The sequence below is a fragment of the Scyliorhinus torazame genome, chromosome 13, assembly GCF_047496885.1.
Source record: "Scyliorhinus torazame isolate Kashiwa2021f chromosome 13, sScyTor2.1, whole genome shotgun sequence".
NCBI lineage: Eukaryota > Metazoa > Chordata > Chondrichthyes > Carcharhiniformes > Scyliorhinidae > Scyliorhinus > Scyliorhinus torazame.
In genome coordinates this window covers 40718326-40741054 of record NC_092719.1, presented here as the reverse complement: position 1 = coordinate 40741054, position 22729 = coordinate 40718326, and the positions used below count along the sequence as shown (strand labels likewise).

The window sequence follows — 22729 nt, the reverse complement described above, 5'->3', positions numbered from 1 at the left end:
AGAGTGCTTACATTTCCATTCTTCAATAGTGCAATCTATGTTATCAAAACTATCGTCATATGGCGTTGCCACGGTTTCTTCCTCAGGATCCCGGTATTGTTCAAAGTACGAATGAACCAAAGCCTCTGCAGCTGTGATTCGTTTTTCAGCATCGAGTACAAGCATTTTTTCCATTAGGTTCACAGCTGTTGTCAGCAAAATAAAGTCAGCAACATAAGATTATTAAACAAATTAAATTCCAAGTTTGAAAGAATGACTATGTACACATTGAACAGTACCGTACCAGTCTCTGTAATGTAGATAAAGCTGCCAAGCTGCTTCACAGAAGCGAAATGAATTCTTGGATTTGTACAGTGAGCCGTTCACACCGGTGGGATCTATCAGTCCCGTTGTGCGTTTCCCTGTGGCATTCAACAGGTAGCCCCGTTGACAATGACAGGGCCAGAAGACACCAGCGTTGGCCAATGGTAGATTGCCTCCCACCACCGCGGAATGCACTCAGTAAATCCCGCCCAATGTCTTTCACAATGTCCCAAAGCACTGAACAGCCAATAAAGTATTTCTGAAGTGTAGTCACTATTATACTGTTACACGTAGCACCCAATGTGTGCACAGCCAGCTCCGACAAACAGCAATGTGACCATGACACGATATGTGATATTTATTGAGGCCCTGTCTACACTTGTCTGAAAAAGTGCCATGGGGTCTTTCATATGTACTTGGAAGAGCAGGAAGGGTCTCCGTTTAACACCTCATTTAAAAAATAGCACCTCTGGCTGCATTGCACAGAGTGCCAGCCCAGATCTTTGCTGGAGTGGGACCTGATCTAACAACAACTGAGAGGCATGAGTGAGAGCAACTGAGCGATGGCCGACACTGCCATAGAGAAGAGACACAGAAAAACTCCCATGGTTAATCACAGAAAAGAGAAAGAATACAGCCATGGTCATAATTAAGCAGCTTGTGTCACTTATAACACACATTAAATGTAACGTCTCTTAATACAGCATTAGGGCAATTCACTGATTGGGTTGTCAAAGCAAACACAGACGGGCATCATTATCTGTCAGCTTTAATTTAATACTGACAAAATGGCAATAATGTGCAAACAGACTGGATGAATGCAAATTTTAGTATTGCTGTTGTAAGGTGAAAATATGAATAGCAGCATCTTGGGAAGTAAATTAAATCTGACTTCAGATTAACACCCACACCAACAACTAGAAGGCACTGTCCAAACCCATAAGCTTGAGCTGGGATTGGTTGGCATAATTGATTTGAACGCTTGTAGTAACAAGCGTTTGGGGTATCACATCCACAAACATGCCATTCCCACTCATTGCCTCACAAATATCCTTGGAGAGAGGCCAGCCAATCGGTGATGAGCTAAGCAGGCTTTATGCTGAGTCTGCAGTTCAAAGGAAAATATTGCGAGCATTTCACCACCTTCCATTGACCATTTAGACAGACCAATTCATCTGTTTATAATAAGTTTAGGAGCAGAATTAGGCCATTTGGCCTATCGGGTCTGTTCCACCATTCGATCATGGCTGATCTCATCCTGGCCATAACTCCACAACCCATTACCAATTAAAAATCTGTCTAACTCCTCCTGAGAAACTTACTCACTTTCCCAGAATCTACCGCATTCTGGGGTAGCGAATTTCACAGATTCACAATCCTTTGGGAGAAGTAGTTTCTCCTCAACTCTATTTTAAATTTGATACCTCTTATCCTAAGACTATGACCTCTCATTTTAGAATGCCTCACAAGAGGAAACATCCGCTCCATGTCTACTTTATCCATACCTTTTTAAGGTCTTGTATACCTCAATTTGATCTCCCCTCATTCTTCTAAACTCCAGAGAGTATAAGCCCAAACTGTTCGATCAAATCTCTCATTATGCTAGAACATAGGATCGTAGTAACATAGGAAGAATAGGCCATTCGGCCCATTGAGCCAGCTCTGCCCTTCAATTAGATCATGGCTGATCATCTACTTCAATGCCATTTGTCTGCGCTATCCTCATATCCCTTGATGTCATTCGTATCCTAGAAACTATAGATTTCTGTCTTGAACATGCTCAAGAATTCAGCTTCCACAACCACCTGGGATAGAAAATCCCAAAGATTCACCACCCTCTGAGTGCAGAAATTACTTCTCATCTCAGTCTTAAATGGCCTGCCTCTTATACTTAACAGCCAGGGGAAGCATCCTATCTACATATAAACTGCCATGCCCTGTAAGAACATTCTAAGTTTCAATGACATCACCTCTCATTTCACAATTATGTTTTTTTAGTTTGTTTTCTAGGACAGCCAGCACCTGGTATTTATATCCTTATCTCCATGGCAGAAGCAGGCTGACAAATCTTGGGTATATGTTTGTACCTGTGCTAAGGGAGTTGTTTTTAGTAACTTAAACAAAGTGAGTCATGGAATTTGTCAAAAGAAATGGGAGCATAAAGGGGTCTTTAAGCAGAAACTGCTTCATCGACCTTTGACTGCTCAGATAACCAAGGAAGGAAAGACTTCTATTACCACACCTGATGAACATTTAATTGCTACACTGACTGAAGAATTAATTGGCTATAATCCTTCTAATTCCTTCACTAGAACTCATCAACTTATAGAGGTGTTTCTTACCTGCTTGATTTGCATTTGCAAACAGAGCTTTAAAGTCTTTTTTTGGAACTCTTTGTAAACTTTTGATGTAATTTTTAGCCTGTAGAAAACAAAAATATAACCTGCTAGTTACAGAACACAAATTTTACTGGCAGCATGTGAGAATTTAATAGTTAATGAATGGCTCCCAAACCATTTAATTTCATATTGTTCCAAGATCTCAATGTACAGCTGATGCCATTTTGCTTTGGTACTAAGCAAATATAATTTTATAACAACATATCAAAAATCCTAAATTTCTATTGGGAAACATGATAAAAAATGTTTTTACATGTTGTAAGTTGAATTGCTAAATAATTGATTAGACATTTTGAAAATTGGAAATATCATTAATGCCTTAAAATACCTATTCTATTTATGATCAGTATATATAACGGTGTCAGACGGATTACTGGTCACATAAATGTGAAAATGTTGCAAAGCCAGCACCAAACTAAAGTCTCCTTCCCCATTGTGGAATACTTTTTCTGGTGTGAATTCAATTTCTTTGAAAAATAACCAATAGGCCGCTCTAGCCCTTCATCGTCATCTTGTAGAAGCACCGCACCGACACCCACATCACTCGCATCAACCGCCACTTTGAATGGTTTCGTATAATTTGGGATGGCTAACATAGGAGCAGTGGTTAACACAGTCTTCAGGCCGTCAAAAGCCTGTTGATACTCTGCTGTCCACTGGAATTTGTTACGCTTCTTGAGCCAGTCCGTCAATGGAGTGACCACACTGCTAAAATACGGTAAACATTTCCGGTAAAATCCACTCATACCAAGAAATAGAATTATTTCCCGTCAAGTTTGAGGGTATCGGAAACTCCCCAATAACTTTTGTTTTCACATCCCGTGGGACCATTCGACCCTGTCCGATTGTATGGCCAAGGAAAATGACTTGGGCCTCTCCAAATTCACTTTTGGCTAGGTTTATTACCAAATCCGCCTCCTGAAGTCGATCGAATAACTCCATCAGATGTTTCAAATGTTCTGTCCATATCTGGCTGAAAATTACCAGATCGCTGATGTATACCGCACAATTGGGTAATCCTGAAACAACTTTGTTTGTTAACCGTTGAAATGTGGCTGGTGTGTTTTTCATGCCAAATGGCATAACTTTGAATTGGTATATACCATCTGGAGTCACAAAAGCTGAAATCTCCTTCGACCTTTTGGATAAAGGTACCTGCCAGTAACCTTTAAGTAAATCCAATTGGGAAATAAAAGCTGATTGTCCCACTTTCTCAATGCAATCTTCCAAATGTGGGATAGGATAAGAGTCCATTATTGTTACTGCATTAACCTTTCTATAGTCCACACACAACCGTTGGCTACCGTCTGGTTTAGGTACCATCACTATGGGTGAGCTCCATTGGCTGCAACCCACTTCAATTATGCCATTTTTAAGCATACTCTCAATCTCTTTGTTAACCTGTGCCAATTTTAAAGGGTTAAGTCTGTATAGATGTTGTTTGATTGGAACAGCATTTCACACATCTACATCATGTATAGCCTTTTTATTACTTCCCAATTTATGTCCACAAATATGCCCATGTGATATCAATAACTCTTTCAGGTCAGTCCATTTTTCCTCTGGAAGCTAACTCAACAATTTATCCCAATTTTTAAGAACATCCTTGTTTTCCAATTTAATTTGAGGTATGTCAAATTCACAGTCATCTGGATTTGGTTCATCACTTTGAGTTAGAATCATTAAAACCTCCTTTTTCTCTCCTTCCTTTTCAAAGTATCTTTTAAGCATATTCACATGATACACTCGGTGAGTTTTCCTTCTATCTGGTGTTTTTACCACATAATTCACCTCACTTAATTTCCTTTCAATCTGATAAGGTCCACAAAATCTTGCTTTTAAAGGTTCACATACCACTGGTAACAACACTAAAACTTTATCTCCACATTCTTCCCAAACTACATAATTCCTCATCTCTTACCATTTAAAGATTGACTAACCCCTGTATCTCTTAAAATTGTGACTTTTTTACCTGCTCCTCCTGATACACATGAGTAAACTTTACCCACACAAGTAAATTCTTTAAAGACATCTGGCACCTTCTTATCAATCACTTCTTGAACAGGCTGTCCAATCGTTTGCACCTCCTTCGCTTCCGTTGGGCTTTCCTTTACCACTCTAACAAACACTGCCGTCTTATCCTGTTTTACCAGATCAGCCTTCCCAGTGCTTTTCTTCAACCACCAACACTGTGACTTTACATGGCCTAGTTTATAACAGTGAAAAAATCTGAAACTTTTCATTTCTTTTCCACCCTCCTGGATTTATTTTTTAATCTGAGGTACACTCTCTTTATTGTCTCCCATCAGATCACCTTTACCTTTACTACTTGAGTATCTCTCATGTCCCCAGTTTCTATCCCTCACCGGCTGAAACTGATGTCGGAAACCAATCTTTGATTTATGAACTAATTCATAATCATCTGCCATTTCTGCTGCTAATCTCGCAGTTTTAACCCTCTGTTCTTCCACATGAGTTCTCACTACATCAGGAATTTAATTTTTAAACTCCTCCAAAAGTATAATTTCTCTGAGAGCTTCATACGTTTGGTCTATTTTCAAAGCCCTTATCCACCTATCAAGATTACTCTGTTTGAGCCTTTCAAACTCCATGTATGTTTGACCAAATTCTTTCCTTAAATTTCTAAACCTTTGTCTGTAAGCTTCAGACACTAGCTCATATGCACTTAAGATGGATTTCTTCACCTCCTGATACGTTCCAGATACCTCCTCCGGTAGTGATGCAAACACTTCACTCGCACTACCTACCAGCTTTGTTTGAATCAGTAACTCCCACCTGTCCTGTGGCCATTTCATTTGTTTTGCTACCTTCTCAAATGAAATGAAAAAGGCTTCCACTTCCTTCTCGTCAAACCTTGGCAATGCTTGGACATATTTAAATAGATTCTCACCAAGCCTTCGACTATGACGCTCTTTCTCACTATCCTCATCACTATCATCCAACTGTACGTTTCCCTTTACGTCTGCCAATTTTAACTGATTGTCATATTTCATGGCCATTTTCTGAAGTTCAAACTCCCTCTCTTTATCTTTTTCCCTGATCTGTATCTCCCTTTCTTTTTCTTTTTGTTCTGCTAGGGCTATTCTTTTCTCATTTCTTCTCTTTCCTTTTCTTTTTCCTCTCTCTCTCTTTCTTTTTCCTCTCTCTCACTCTCGTATTCAAGTCGCTTTAATTCCTTCTCATGCTCCATTTGTTTAATTTGCAACTGAATTTTTGCCATTTCCAATGAGTCAAACTCTATCTCCGGCAACTTTAAATGCTTAACCACCGCCATAATTACCTCCTCTTTTCACATTTTGCCAGGTAATGTTAACTGCAATGTTCTTGCCAAATTTAACAGTCTGCTTTTTGATTCTGTTCGTAAAGTACTACGTGTGACATTCTCCACCCCCAAAAACTTCTGAGCCTCTGAAGGAGCCATTGTTCACAACATTCCCCCCACTTAAACTAAAATACCACACCGGAAAAGCAACAATCCTTCACTGTCTTTAAGTTCACAAAAGCCAATCCAATAGATAGACTTTTATCCCCTTTGAGCCCCCAATTGTTATGGGCGAGGGGTGTTCAGAACACTAAAATGTATCATGGAGTTCAACCAACCTCTCCCTTTAATGTATTTGTTGCTTTTCCTAGCACACGGCTTATTCCCTAGGTGTGGGATTACAATTATGGACACGTGGGTTTTTAAACACAAAACAATGTTTATTCCATGAACTCAACTTAACATCTTAAATAAACACTGGATCTCTTAACACCCCTTACTTCAAAGATAACTCAGAAAATAATGCAACAGTAAATAATTCCTCAAAATGTTCCTTCAAACTTCCAAGAGACTTAACACCTTTAAACAGAATTACATCAGGTTAAAGGCTTTACAATTATGAGTTTAAATCACCCAAATGATCCAGGGATAGTCTTTCATGGCAGAGATCCAGCTCACTGCAAACACAGATATACACCCAGCTCTTTTCCTCCAAACTGAAAAACTAAACTGCAAAATGGCTGACCTGAGCTCAGCCCCACCCACTCTCTGACATCACTATTTTCTTAAAGGTACATTGCTTAAACATCCATGGCTTAAAGGTACTCTCACATGACACTATTCCCATTAAAGTCAAGTCAACCGTACGTTATGGCATTCCTCTGTTCAATTCTGTAATTAAAAGAGGGATTTATTGTTGTTCAGTCTTGAAGCTATTTTCAAGCTACCAATGAAGTCCCTGATTAACGAATGTGAAAGTACCATAATGCACATGTCACATGATTAATGCTGGCTAGCATAGAAAGAAAGATCTTGCATGATGGTCAACCTCCGGATGCTCCAAACTGATTCACGAGCGACAAAGTGCTTCTGGAATGTAGTCAGCCAATTTGTACATGGCTGTGTCCCACAAACAGCAATACGATAGATGAGCAGGCTTTTTGGTGATGTTGGTTGAGAGATTAATATTAGCTAGAAACCTAGCGAATCCTTCTTTGAAGCGAATCAAGGTACCTTTTATGTCCACCTGAGAGAGCAGATGGGGGCCTCTGTTTAAATGCCTCATTCAACAGTCAGCACCTCCAGCAGTGCGCCACACCCTCAATACTACAATGACATGTCAGCAGGGGCTAGCGGCACAATTCCCGCAGGAGAACTCTCAATCTTCTCCCTCCGACAAGAATGTTATGATGGAAGCAAGGCTGGCCTCTAATTGTTAATGTTGTTAATTTCTTCTCTCGTTAAAAATAATTTCAAAGAAGCCATTATTTTGTACATTTCATAAATATGCTTTTCGTCATTGTTTTTAACTGTGCATATTGCTCATCTGAAACCCCCGTAGGATTTTGACTGTCAACCTTTACTGTTGCTGCGGTTTAGAAGAATTATTAGGCAAATAACTACGCATATCTGAATCATAACTTCTGTTCAGTACTCCCATCATTTTATAAGTAAAATTCACTTTTACCATTTACATTTTGAGGGAATGCAGCTTTTTGAATGTGTCAATTGAAATTGCCATATTTAAAATGCTATATTTTGACAAAATGCAGTGGCATCACTAAAAATACCAACTTCTAGACTGCAGCATTTTCTAGATTGCGTAACTTCCTGTAATAAATAGAAGACGTAAGAAAATTGATTCAGTCTCAGTTTAAAAAAATAGATCCATCTGAAGCTCAGCTCTTATATAGTCCTTGTTTAGCTTGCTGGTGATATGCATCTGTTGTTATGGTAACCCTTCTCTGGAACTGAACCTTTTTCTTGCAGCAGTCAGGAAGAGTGCTAAATCTAATTTGCAGCTCATTGAGCACCATGACCCAAACATGGAGTGTACAATTAACTGATATTTACATAAATAATTAGATGTCATACAATCTGCATCTGAAAAATGACCCTATGCAACATTTGACTGATTTTACCTTCAAACATTGTTACAAAAGTATATCATCAACTACAATTATCAAAGTAACAAAAAACAAACACTTGCATTTATATAGAGCCTTTCACAACCACTGGTATTTCTGAAGTGTAGTCATTGTTGTAATGTAGGAAACATTGAAGCAAATAAGTGCACAGCTAGCTCTCGCAAACAATGCGATAATGACTAGATGGTCTGTGTTTGCAATGATGATTGCAGGATAAATATTGGCCAGGACACTGGGGATACCTCCGCTGTTCTTCTTGAAAATAGTGGGATCATTTACTTTGCCCGAGAAGGCGCTTGGGGCCCCCATTTGACATCTTATTCAAGATATAGCACTCTAATGATGCAGCACTCTTCGTACTGCACTAGAGTGCCAGTCCTAATTTTTGTTATGCTCAAGCTTTGGATTGGGACTTGAATGAACCCACAACCTTCTGCCTCAGAAGTGAGAATGCTACCAACTGTGCCACTGCTGGCATGATCCTCAAATAATTTGTGCAGGAAAATTAACTCATTGCCATTTAAGCATACTTTGGAGTGAATGGGCCCTGATTTTTATTCACTGAAAACCCATTCACATAGTCAGAATTAAAATTGAGCCTGTTTTCACCGCAATGATCCTTTTCCTGTGATTGAGGTTTTGTATAAGGCTGAAAAATGGAGTTGAGGTGCACAGCACCTATAATCTAAATGAAGGCTTGATGGGCTGATTGGCCTACTCATGTTCTTAATGCTCCCGTGGTATCTGCTGGTGGTGTATGTTTAGAACTGCTTTTTGTCATTTCTGAGTAAATGTTGTGGATATTTTAAAATTCATGCTGGTTTGACATGGACTGAATAATGTACTGGGCTGAGAACCACCAAAAGGCACTGCATTGGTCTAAAGATCATAACAGAGAAACTATTAAACAATTAAAATTTCATATTTGCTACTTTTTAGAGATTTAAACTATTCTTCTCACCTCTTGACTTTGCAGCTTCTGAACAAAGTCTTGTGTGGGCGTACCTGTTATTTTCATGATTTCTGTCAATTGATCTAGATCTATAAACCGCACGTCAAGGATCATGTTCGATGAACCATATTGCCGGGGGGCAAAAACCCTTACCTGCAATTAAGTTAATTAAATACTGTACCCCTCTGTGTTGCCACACATCAATCAAAGGAATTATCTCCTATGAAAAACAGCCACATTCAATCGAGAGTACAATGAGTCAAAGAAAGATTTGCACTTACATTATGCCTTGTATAACCACAGGAAGCCCCATAATGCCTTACAATGAAATAGTTTTGAAGTATAGTCACTGTTGCAATATCGGAAATATGGCAACTGATTTGTGCACAGCAAGCTCCCACAGACAGCAATGTCATAATGACCAGATAATCTGTTTTTATGTGCTGCCGATGAAAGAATAAGTATTGTCCAGGACACCAGGGATGATTCCTCTACTCTTCTTCTAGATGGCTTCTCCATAGAAATGACAATGCCACCATGCCGGGGGTGAATTATCACAAGCACCACAGGCCCAATGATCTCTTGGACATGGGAGCAGTGCATTTGACATGATCTACACGGATTTTAGCAAGGCTTTTAACAAGCTCCCACATGGTACACTTGTTTAAAAAAATAGCAGCCAATAGGATCCCAGGGAAGGGCAAGTTGGATACAAAATTGGCTTTGGCAGGAAACAGAGGGTAATTGCTGACAGTGTTTTTGCAACTGTCTGTTTCCTGTGGGGTTCTGCAAGGCTCAGAACCAGGACCCCCATTTTTTGTGGTTGTATTAATCATTTGAACGCAAGTGACGGGAAAAAAGATTGAGAAATTTGCAGATGATACAAAAATTGTACGTGTGGTTGAAAGTGAGGAGGATAACTAGGCTGCAGGAAGATGTCAATGGACTGGTTCGGTGGATAGAATGGAATTCAACCCATAGAACGATGAGGTGATGCTTTTAGGGAGATCAAACAAGTAAAGGATTACACAATGGATGGGAGGATACTGAGAAGTGTAGAGGAAGTGAGGGACTTTTGAGTGAATGTCATCACAGATGGTTAAGAAGTCATGCAATCCTTTATTAGCTGAGGCATTGAATGGAAGAGCAGGGAGGTAATGATGGAGTGATATAAAACATTAGTTGGGCCACAACTTGAGTACGGTCTAAAATTCTGGTCACCTAATTACAGAAATGATGTAATTGCACTAAAGAGGGTACAGAGGAGTTTTAGGAGGATAAAAGCGAATTACTGCGGATGCTGGAATCTGAAACCATGTTGCCAAGACTGTGAAGTTGCAATTTTGAGGAAACATTGGATAGGCTATGTTTCGTTTTCCTCGGAACAGAGGAGGCGAAGAGGGGATTTGGTTGAGGCAGTTGTGAGGGGCCTGGATAGAGTGGATGGAAGCACCTATTTACCTTAACAGAGGGGTCAGTGATTAGGGAACGTAGATTTAAAGTGAATCATAGAAGTATTAAAGGGGAGATGAGGAAAATATTTTTCATCCAGAGGGAGGTAGCAGACTGGCACTCACTGCCTGAGAGGGTAGTAGAGGAAAGAAGCCCCATTTCATTTAAAAGGTGTCTGGGTACACAGCCGAAATGCTCTAACCTGCCGGGCTATGGACCAAATGCTGGCAAGTGGGACTAGGTTGGATGGCCCGTGTAGACATGATGGGCCAAGTGGCCACTTTCTATGCCGTAAACGTCCGATGATTCCATGACACTTTGAGACAATCAGGAAGTCGGATTTTCAAATGAGCGTGGGATACATTTTCAGCTCCTGAGAAAGAACTTCTCATCGGAGGCATGACCCCTTCTGGCATCACTCTTTTCTGTTTTCAGTCTCGTGAAAACTGCTGTTGTATACAGCGATTTGGATTTATGCTTTTTATTCCTTGTCCTCCTGCCATCCCTGCATCTTGTTTAGAAGTAACCTTTGTTGTAAAGTAAAAGTAAAGTATAAGAATTGGCAAGTCATGATGCAGCTGTATAGAACCTTAGTTAGGCCACACTTGGAGTATAGTGTTCAATTCTGGCCACACTACCAGAAGGATGTGGAGGCTTTAGAGAGGGTGCAGAAGAGATTTACCAGGATGTTGGCTGGTATGGAGGGCATTAGCTATGAGGAACGGTTGAATAAACTTGGTTTGTTCTCACTGGAACGACGGAGATTGAGGGGCGACCTAATAGAGGTCTACAAAATTATGAGGGGCATAGACAGAGTGGATAGTCAGAGGCTTTTCCCCAGGGTAGAGGGGTCAATTACTAGGGGGCACAGGTTTAAGGTGAGAGGGGCAAGGTTTAGAGTAGATGTACGAGGTGCTTTTTTACACAGAGGGTAGTGGGTGCCTGGAACTCGCTACCGGAGGAGGTGGTGGAAGCAGGGACGATAGTGACATTTAAGGGGCATCTTGACAAATACATGAATAGGATGGGAATAGAGGGATACGGACCCAGGAAGTGTAGAAGATTGTAGTTTAGTCGGGCAGCATGGTCGGCACGGGCTTGGAGGGCCGAAGGGCCTGTTCCTGTGCTATACATTTCTTTGTTCTTTGAACATAACTTTACTCAGGGCACAATTCTTTTTTTGTTATCCCACTTTAAATGAAACATGGTAATGTATGGGCCCTGGCTGGTGACAGGTTAAACTGAGAGTGTAACTGAGAGTGTAGTTATTCAGATTAAATCCCATGGCACAGCAAAATGTAAAGCAGCAAACCATCAATTCTAAATACACAACATAACCTCTCTCCGATAAATGCAAAATTTTGCTGAGGCTGGAAATCTGAAATGAAAACAAAGTGCTGGAGATAATCAGAGTTAATGTTTTGAGTTGAACGTGATTGTTCTAGTTCTGAAGAAGAACCATATTCGACTCAAAATATTAACTCTGTTTCTCTCTCCACAGATGCTACCAGATCTACTAATACTTCCAGCACTTTGTGGTTTTATTTGCAGTCTCTCTCCAAGGTCTATCTCAGGGCTGGGTAACATTATCCTTTCAATGCTCAGGATGAAAGCAACTATCAACTAACAAAGTGTACAATGCATTTCCTGACATTTTGATTGGTTGAACCCCATCCTATCTCAAGACCCATATACAGTGATTTGTGTACCATCTCCTTTGTTACCCAGGTGTATAAATAGAACATACAGTGCAAGAGGCCATTCGGCCCATCAAGTCTGCACCGACCCACTTAAGCCCTACCTTCCACCCTATCCCCGTAACCCAATAACCCCTCCTAACCTTTTTGGTCACTCAGGGCAATTTATCATGGCCAATCCACCTAACCTGCACGTCTTTGGACTGTGGGAGGAAACCGGAGCACCCGGAGGAAACCCACGCAGACACGGGGAGAACGTGCAGACTCTGCACAGGCAGTGACTCAGCGGGGAATCGAACCTGGTACCCTGGCGCTGTGAAGCCACAGTGCTATCCACTTGTGCTACCATGTTGGTAATTCCTTTGTGATTATGGATTCCTCCAGAAACCAACACTTCCACGTTACTTGTCTGTTTAACATTTTTTCAAATTTTGTTACATTTATTTGTGAAGATTTTGCATGGGTGGGGTTGCAAAAGAGTGCTCCCCCTACCTCCCTCCAAATATTCTCAGCCGCAATGTCCCAAGAATGTTTAGCATGTGGATGGCACTCCATGGATGAGGGAAGCACTGTGTGAAGATTTTCGTAAGGGTACAGAATATTGTGGTGCGGTTTCCCATTTCATCGAATTGTAGAATCATGGAAATTTACAGCACGGAAAGGGAACCTTTCAGCTCATTGAGTCTGTCTTGGCCGAAAGGGAGACATCCAACCTATTCCACTCTCGGTAGACAAGGTGGGCCAAGTGGCCTCTTTCTTTGCTGGAAACGTCCAATGATCCATGACACTTAGAGACAATCAGGAAGTAGGATTTTCAAATGAGAGTGGGTTCATTGCCTTGTAGGTTGCGACATGTCAAGTGCATATCCAGCACGGTAGCATAGTGGTTAGCACAGCTGCTTCACAGTTCCAAGGTCCCAGGTTCGTTTCCTGGCTTGGATCACGGTCTGTGCGGAGTCTGCATCTTCTCCCCCTCTCTGCGTGGGTTTCCTCCGGGTGCTCCGGTTTCCTCCCACAGTCCAAAGATGTGCAGGTTAGCTGGATTGGCCATGCTAAACTGCCCTTAGTGTCCAAAGAAGGTTACAGAGATAGGGGGAGGTGTGGGCTTAGGTAGGGTGTTCTTTCTAAGGGCTGGTTCAGATTTGATGGGCTGAATGACCTCCTTCTGCACTGTAAATTCTATGATTCTTTTAAAATGTTATGAGGGTTTCTGCCTCTATCAACCTTTCAGGCAGTGAGTTCCAGATTCCCACCATCTTATGGGTGAAAATATTTCTTTCTTCCTTGTGGTAGTCACCACTGTTTGTATAATACGTGTATTAGAGGTAATACAGTAAGGCTCCTGTACTATAGGTACGGGGGTAGATCCCTGCCTGCTGGCTCCGCCCAGTAGGCGGAGTATAAATGTGTGTGCTCACCGAGCTACTGCCATTTCGGTAGCAGCTGCAGGAGGCAACACATCTCTGCTTAATAAAGCCTCGATTACTCTACTCTCGTCTCGTCGTAATTGATAGTGCATCACTTCTAAACTTCCTATTTCTTCCTTTCAATCTATGCTCCCCTGGTTTCAGTCTGGCCTAAGTTAAAATTTTGATGTTGTTGCTCCATCCTTAGGGGGACCCATTTCCACCAATTTCCAATCATTTGCCCGAATGTCAGAAAACGAACAATGAAAACGTGAGACACCATTATTGTTGAATTTCCTTGGACCCTCTGCAAAGGTTATGGCAGATAAATGGGAGTACTTTTATGAAAATTCACCCCAGAGTTTATTAAGGGAACGGCGCTGTGGTGGCTTGAGACAATACACTGGAGACTTCCCAGTCACAACAAAGGGGATTTATTATCTGTAGGCAAATGCAACTATATACAGGCACAGAGAAATGCTAGTTAAGACTTGACTCTCCAGCACCAGTCTCCACACTGCCTGGAACCCTGCTTCCAGGGCCCCCGTGCTTTCTCTCTATTGGTCAGAGTTTGTGCAGTCCCACATGATTGGTCCCGAGCCATTCACATGGACCTCAAAGCCTGCCCCCTTAAAGGGGCCACACTGCCACAAGCATATTGGTCATGCCTCTCTGATACTGCCAGGGGTGGTGTCTCTTATCAAGGCAAACATTTAAAACTAAAACAAATGAGCAATTCTTCCATGATAGAGGCAGGCAAGACTGTGGGCCACTTAAGAGTCTTGATTTTCCCAGTGCTGAAAATAACATACTGCTTAGCCGTTCATTGTCTGTTGGAGGCTGTTGTTAGACTCCAACTATAATTTGCTCATTACATTACTGATCTGCACAAGGTTCCCCATCAATTACTTAAAAGCTCCAGCTATTTCCTGAGATCTATTTAGATCTCCACCTTTTATTGATTAGCAGAGAAAGTCTGTCAGAATTGCAAAGGATACGATCGATGCCTTTAAAAAGAGGTCGACTTGTAATCATCTCCGCCATGATGCAGCCAACAGACCAAATATCAACTATAAATGATAAATTATAGAAGGTCATTAATCATGTTGAGGTGAAATTGCTTTCATATAGTCAACAGTGGAAACAATACTTTATACAAGGCAGCACGGTAGCATTGTGGATAGCACAATTGCTTCACAGCTCCAGGGTCCCAGGTTCGATTCCGGCTTGGGTCACTGTCTGTGCGGAGTCTGCACGTCCTCCCCGTGTGTGCGTGGGTTTCCTCCGGGTGCTCCGGTTTCCTCCCACAGTCCAAAGATGTGCTGGTTAGGTGGATTGGCCATGATAAATTGCCCTTAGTGTCCAAAATTGCCCTTAGTGTTGGGTGGGGTTACTGGGTTAATAGGGATAGGGTGGAGGTGTTGACCTTGGGTAGGGTGCTCTTTCCAAGAGCCGGTGCAGACTCGATGGGCTGAATGGCCTCCTTCTGCACTGTAAATTCTATGAATTCTATGATAATTTGTTTATGATTTAGAATTTTAATAAATACAGAGGGCATGCACTCACTAACATGAAGAGTTCAACCCAACTCGAGAGCGAGAGGTCTGTTGGTTCAGAACTAGGACGGGAAAGAGTAAGTCTGACAGTTCAAAATCAGCGCAAGAGGGGCGAGGGAGTTTGAAATCAGCTTGTGAGTCTGAGTTGACTACATTTGGAAAATTGAAATAAAAAGTGATGTGGCGGAGAAACAGGTAAGTGATTCGTTGGTGATTATTTTGCTCAATTATACTTCAAAACTCTGGCACTTTTTAGTAATTGTATTCTTACAACTTTACTAATACCAATTTTATGAGTATTAGTGAAGTTTACTAGCAGTAATAAAGCTTATTGAGAGTAGTGGGGTTTATTAATTATAAATTAAGAAAAAGCTAAATTAATGCTCAACTGAAATGACAGGGGAGGTGATGTGTTGAGACTGCAGAATGTGAGACCTTCTGGGTGATGGTGTGATCCAGAACACCTATGTCTGCAATAAATGTCTGCAGCTGGAGGAACTGTGACTCAAGTCATTGAACTGGAGGCCAAGCTGTGGGAACTGACATACATCAGGGAGGGGGAATGTTACCTGGACACATTGTTCCAGGAGGCAGTCAGACCCTTTAGGTTAGGGTCTTCTGATTTGATCAATGGTCAGGGACAGAAAGGTGAGGGAATTCTAAAGGTAGAAGTAGACAAGCTTCTGTAATTGCTTCTGCAATTGTCCAACAAGTCTGAGGTTCTTGCAATCTATGTGGATGAAAGTTGGGGCTGCGGGTGGATGAGCAAACTGACCATAGGACCATGGTACAGGATACCATTCAGGGATGGGTGGGGGCGGGCATCAATAGGAAAGTAGTGGTAATAGCAGACAGTATAGTCAGGGGGATAAATACAGTGCTCTGTCGCCAAGAGCAGAAATTCAGAAGGCTGTGTTGACTGCCCGGTCTCAGGGTTCAGGACATCTGCTCTCGATGTGGACTGGAACTTGCAGTGAGAGGGGGAGGATCCAGTGCTCGTGGTCCACGTAGGTACCAATGACATATGTAGAACTAGGAAAGAGGTTCTGCTGAGGGAAAATGAACAGTTAAGGGCTAAATTAAAAAACAGAATCTCAAAGATAATAAATTAAATATAAAGTTGTCATAGTCCCAGAAGACCATAGGCTGTTTCCCATTTTGAGGGGGAGAGCTGACTAGTGGTGATTTAACCTGAGGATCACCGCACCTCAGGAAAGGGGCAAGGTTGAGAAAGGCCTTCTTGAATAACCTCAATCTCTGGATTATTACCAGAGCCACAAGCAAATTGACGGAGCGTAAATCACATTAGAGACTCAAATGCTTGGCTCAAAGATTGGTTTGGGAGAAATGGGTTTTGGTTCACAATGGGATTTGATGGGGCACTGGCACCATCACTGGGGAAATGAGAGCTGTGAAGTTTGGGATCACTGGACGAGTAATCCAGGGACTCATCTTTATCCAAACTGATTCTATACCCTGATTTCCAGAACCTTTTTTTCATCTTTTTAATAAATTTAGAGTACCCAATTTATTTTTTCCAAATAAGGGGCAATTTAGCGTGGCCAATTCACCTACCCTCACATCTTTGGGTTGTGAGGGCAAAACCCACGCAAACACGGGGAGAATGTGCAAACTCCACACAGACAGTGATCCAGAGTCGGGATCGAACCTGGGACCTCGGCGCCATGAGGCAGCAGTGCTATCCAATGTGCCACCGTGCTGCCCCCCCCCCCTGATTTCCAGAACTGAGGTAGTTTGTTTATATGGTGCTAATGTCATTCTTAATTAACAGAGTTACCTCTCCACCTCTTCCAAGTTTCCTGTCCCTCCCAAATGTCATGAATTCTTGAATATTTAGGTCTCAATATTTGTTATCTTGCAGCCATGTCTCTGTAATGGCCATCAGATCATACATATGTATTTCAATTTCTCAGACCAGCACATTCTAGAGTTAACCAGAGAACGGCTATACTAGATCTAGTAATGTGCAATGAAGCAGGATTAAGTGAAGGACACATCATCTGTGGCTAATGAAGACATTTAAAGATAGTATCACATTGAAAGAAAAAGTGTATAATTCCACAAAGGTACAGGTCAGAAGATTGTTCAGAATATAAAGAATGGTAAAGAATGACTGAAAGATTAATAAGGAGGGAGAAATTAGAGTATGAGAGAAAGCTAGCTGGAAACATAAATACAGATAGTAAGAGTTTCTACAGTTATTTGAAATGGAAACGAGTGAGTGTTCCTGCAGGGAGAGAGTCTGGGGAATTAATACTGGGAAATAAGGAAAGGCGGATTAATTGGATCGATACTTTGCCTCTGTCTTCAGTGTGGCGGATAAAAGTAACATCTCAGAAATAATTGCGAATGGGGGGGGTGAAAGGGAGGGAGGAACTGAAAGCAATTACACCAGGGAAAGGGTAACAAAAACATTATTTGAACTAAAGGCTGACACATCACCAAATCCTGCTGGACTTCATCCCAGGGTCTTAAAAGAAGTGGCTGCTAAGATAGTAGATGTATTGGTTTAATTTTCCCAAATTCCCTAGATTCTGGAAAAGTCCCATTGGATTGGAAAGTTGCAAATGTGACTCCTCTGTTTAAGAAAGGAAGGGAAGCAGGAAACTACTGGCCAGTTAGCTTAACATCTGCCATAGGGAATATGCTAGAATTTATTATTATGAGGTTATAGAAGGACACTTGTGAAAGGCAAAATGTATTTGATTAATTTATTTGAGTTCTTTGAGGAAATCACAAGAAATATGAATAAAGGAAACCTGGGGATGTGCTACACCTAGATTTCCAGAAGGCATTTGACAAGGTGCCATATCAAACATTACTACGTAAAATAAAAGCTCATGTGTTGGAGGTAACATAGAAGCAAAGGATTAGTTAGTTAAAAGGAAACAGAGTAGGCATAATTGCGTCATTTTCCGGTTGGCAAGACGTGATGAGTGGAGCGCCACAGGGATCAGTACTATGGCCTCATCTAGTTACCATTCATAACAATGATTTGGATGAACGGACCGAATATATGGTTGCTAAATTTTCTGATGGTACAAAGGTAGATGGAAAAGTGCGGTGTAAAGGGGATGTAAGGAATCTACAAAAGGATTGGTAGGTTAAGTTAATGGACAAAAAACTGGCAGTTGGCGCTTAATGCGGGAAGATTTGAACGTGTCCAGTTTGGCAGGAGGAATGGAAAAAGCAGCGTATTATTTAAATGTAGTGAGATTGTAGAATCTTGTGGTACAGCAGGATCTGGAAGTTCTAGTACATGAATCACGAAAAGTTAGTATGTAGGTATCGCTTCTCGGCCTTTTGGCTAAGATCAAATGTAGTATCTGCTCTGCCTTCTGGGCTCAGATCTGGTATGTCTCTTTTGTGGGGACCATGAATTGGATTCAATTTGAATTTGAATTGTTTTTTGGAGCAGGCAAGGAGCTGGATTAGGGGTTCGCCCCTGTCCACGCTCTGAGCCCTGGCTTTGTAACTCCAGATAAAGTAATAAAAGAAAGAAAAAAATATTAGTATGTAGGTGCGGCAAGTGATTACGACAGCAAATGGAATGTTTTTATTCATTGCGAGGGGAATGGAATATAAAAATAGGCATGTTTTTCTACAGTTGTACAGGGCATTGGAATACTGTGTACAGTAATGATCTCCTTACTTAAGAAAGGATATAAATGCGTTTAAAGCCATTCAGAAAAGTTCACCCAACTGATAGCTGAGATTGATCATCTTATGAGGAAAGATTGGACAGGCTAGGCCTGTATCCATTAGAGTTTTGAAAATTAAGAGATGAAATATACAAGATCCTGATGACTTGACAGAGTGGATGCTGAGAGGATGTTTCCCCTTGTTGAGAACCAGGGGAAACAGTTTAAAAATATGAGCTCTCCCATTTCAACATAGATGAGGAGAGTTATTTTCTTTGAGGGTTGAGAGTCTTTGGAACTCTTCCTCCGAGAACGGTGGCGGCAGGGTCAATTAATATTTTTAAGGCAGGGGTCGATAAATTCTTGACAAACAAGGGAGTCAAAGGTTATCGGGGGACAGGAAGGACTGTGGAGTTGAGGACATAATCAGATTAGACATGATTTTCTTGAATGGTGAAACAGGCTCGAGGGACCAAATTGCCTACTCCTCCTAATTCAGATGTTCATATGTAGAGCCTCAACACACAGAACCGTGTTGAGTTATCTGATGGCTGTCATGACATTTTAACATGCCAAACTTCACCCCTCTTCCACATTTTGCACCCGCATGAGAGTGCAAGGCTGGTTGAGTGAGGGTAAACTCTATCGCTGCTCACTTAGCTCAAACCTCCTGATTGCACCACTTGATCCAGTTACGGCCCAACTGGAATTTTGTGCTTTCCCAATGAAAGAGCGGAATACAGAGAGCATGACTAGTGTTGGCAGCTCGCCCATTGACTGCAAGGTAGCCTGGCCACAAAATGGCACAGGCCCCATATTGGCCCCTTCGGGTGGTGTGGCACATGATCCCTCAAGTTCCATCTCTCATCCCATCTGCCTAACGTGCACTCTTTAAAACAAGCTTATTCTGCAATAATAAATGCTTCTGGCATTTTATGCAGAAATATGAGAAATTCTGATAATGGAAAATAAAATTCAAGATCTGAATGCTATGTGGAACATTGAACATTAATCGCACATGCTTCAGCTTAATCCATTTCACACCTAAGTAGAACATGAATTAAACTGTAAATTAAACCAGAGAATCTTTTCATTTTTGTAGTGCTGGACAAAAAAAATGGAAAATAGTGATTTCACATCTTTGTTAAATAAACTGTCAAGAATATAAGGTTACCTGTCTGCGTATAATGCATCCAGTTAAGTATTACCTCTGGGGCACGATACCATCTGGTAACTACATAACCAGTCATTTCCTGATCTGCATGTCTTGCCAAACCAAAATCCAGAATCTATAATCCAAAGTGAAGAGCTTTAAAAATGTCACCAGTTAAACACATCCCTTTGTTACTGTACTTAAGTACAATGATTCTGTTTACTATTGCAGAACAAACCCTTGCGTCGGTCTTCTTGGTTCCTTAAAGTAACCAATATTTGCAAGCAGATAGTTGCTAAAAGTGGGTGAAGTGGATATTAATCAATGCTTTTTTACTCCTTTACTCTTTCACACAAGTGTAAATCATGGCACAGATCCCCTGTTGACTCCCTTGGGTAGGTGCAGCATATGGTCCCCTCGATTTATGCTCCCAATCCACTCATTTAATCTGCTCTCTTTAAAGCTTCAGACTCTGGATTCAGGCTACAAATTGTGTGGTCGGAAGGAGACAACAATATAGAGCACAAATGCTAAGGGGACAAAACTGGAGCTGATCCAGAGACCACAGAAGGACATGCGTACCGAGTGGGGAGAAAAGACACAAAAATTGTGGTGTGTGATGATGTGTTTGGAGAAATTTTTTGTCTGTTATTTCATGAAGGTATTAATCCATTTGAAATAAATGGTTTAGCTTTGATAAAAGGTGAGACAAAAGAATTTCCCCTGAATATGCTAACATGGTGGTTATTAATTCATTTCCAAAGAGAGCAATTTTTATTGCCACATATACCCGAAGCACTAAGATGTTTACCCAACTAAATGCAGAGCAACAAGATCATCAAGTTTTGGGGTGGGAATGAGCAGGTGGCTAATGCTGTTACAAAAATTAATTATGTAATCAGCACTAAGATATTACAAAAATGGTAGTGTAAAATAATGGCTATTTCTAACTCTGTCTGCTAGAAATTAGGAGTTAAAATCCCAGTGGTGGACATACTCCACCACCTCGAGGTTCCCCTCCAAGCCACCTCCCATTCTGACCTCGAAATATATCACAGTTTCTTCACTGTCACTGGGTCAAAATTCTGAAACCTCCTCCCGAACAGCACCGTGGGTGTACCTATGCCAGGTGGACTGCAGCAGTTCTAGAAGATGGCTCATCACCAAGTTCCCAAGGGTAATTAGGGATGTGCAATAAATGTTGACCGAGCCAGCAAAGCCCACATCCCATAAATACATTTTAAAAACTACTGCCTACCGACATATTTCATGACCGAGTCTCCAGCCTGAATCCATGCATACTGGGTTGGGGTACAAGTAAGACCCAGATGCAAACTTTAAACATTTATTCTTTCACGGGAAGTGGCTGTCGTCGGCTAGGCTAGCATTAATTCGCCATCCCTAATAGCCCTCAAGAACATGGTGGTGAGATGCCATCTTGAATTGCTGTACTCCACCTGGAGTAGGTATACCCATAGTGCTGTTAGGAAGTGAGTTCCAGGATTTCGACCCAGTGATCGTTCCATGTCAGGTTGGTGTGGGGCACGGAGGGGATTTTGCATCGGTTCTCTTTGCCCTTTGAGTTGTCAGAGGTTGCAGCTTTGGAAGGTGCTGCTGAAGGCGCCTTGGTGAGTTGCGACAGTACATCTTGTGCATGGTACGCACCGCTGCCACTGTGCGTCAGTGGTGGAGGAAGTGACTGCTGAAGTTGGATTAAGGGGTGCCAATCACGCAGGCTGCTCTAACCTTGATGGTCTCGAACATTCTGGGGATGATCTAATCCAGGCAAGTGGAGAGGATTCCATCACACCTAACTTATCACGGTTTTTAAAACTTTCAGTAGGCATTCAAAAAATGTTGTGATCCATGCTTCCCCAGCTTTTAAATTAATGTGTTGAATTACAACCCAAATAGCAAGCTTACCTTTAACTCACAGTCCTCATTGATGGCCAGATTCCCTGGTTTGAGATCCTGACAACAGATCAAGCATAAAGACCGAAGTTAAGTAAGAAAACAGATCTTTGCTAGTGAAGTGTTTCTCAGGATATTTTTTTAAACTAGTATTCTGCAGTAGCCCTGAATTCAGCCATCCTGCTGTATATGTGGTGGCACTGCTGTCTCTGAAAACTCCTCATAAGGAAGTCTTCCTTGGCACCTCTGTGAGGAGTAGCACTGCCAACAACAAATACATGAATTGGTCTTGGCGGGTATCAATAATTCTGGGCATGTGTGTTCTGAGTTTTCAGTCCATCCATATAACTAGTGATGAGACTTTCTGATCATTGAGCTATGCTGGCCCTTCTCAGGTCACTGGAGGGGATCCAAATTAAAATAAACCATCCTTACCTTAAGAAAACTGTGTTCCAGATAACACACAATTTCCTCCAAATCAAATAAGGCAGAATTGTGATCCCTCCAACGCGACAATCAATTATTGTTTTTATATTTAGAGTATCCAATTCTTTTTTTTTTTCCAATTAAGGGGCAATTTAGTATGGCCAATCAACCCACCCTGCACAACTTTGGGTTGTGAGGGTGTGACCCACGCAGACACTGGGAGAATGTGCAAACTCCATATGACAGTGACTCTGGGCCGGGATCGAACGCTGGTCCTCAGCGCTGTGAAGCGGCAGTGCTAACCACTGCGCCACTGTGCTGCCCCTAAGAATGAATTATTCTAACATATAATAGCTTATTGTTAATAAGCTATTTATATATA

At 41.5% G+C, this 22729-nt stretch overlaps 1 protein-coding gene and 1 pseudogene across 1 annotated transcript in view; one reads left to right on the top strand and one right to left on the bottom strand.

Moving 5' to 3' along the window:
* Positions 1 to 22729, bottom strand: part of LOC140387980 (mitogen-activated protein kinase 12-like) — a 97929-nt gene that overhangs the window by 5656 nt on the left and 69544 nt on the right. The window contains exons 6-11 of the mRNA XM_072471407.1: positions 21934 to 21981; positions 20032 to 20146; positions 14638 to 14709; positions 9094 to 9173; positions 2646 to 2724; positions 12 to 185 (exon numbers count right to left, since the gene is read on the bottom strand). Of these exons, the coding sequence (XP_072327508.1) occupies positions 12 to 185; positions 2646 to 2724; positions 9094 to 9173; positions 14638 to 14709; positions 20032 to 20146; positions 21934 to 21981 (568 nt within the window). The remainder of the gene's footprint in view (positions 1 to 11; positions 186 to 2645; positions 2725 to 9093; positions 9174 to 14637; positions 14710 to 20031; positions 20147 to 21933; positions 21982 to 22729) is intronic.
* On the top strand, positions 18504 to 18711 carry LOC140388681 (U2 spliceosomal RNA; annotated as a pseudogene).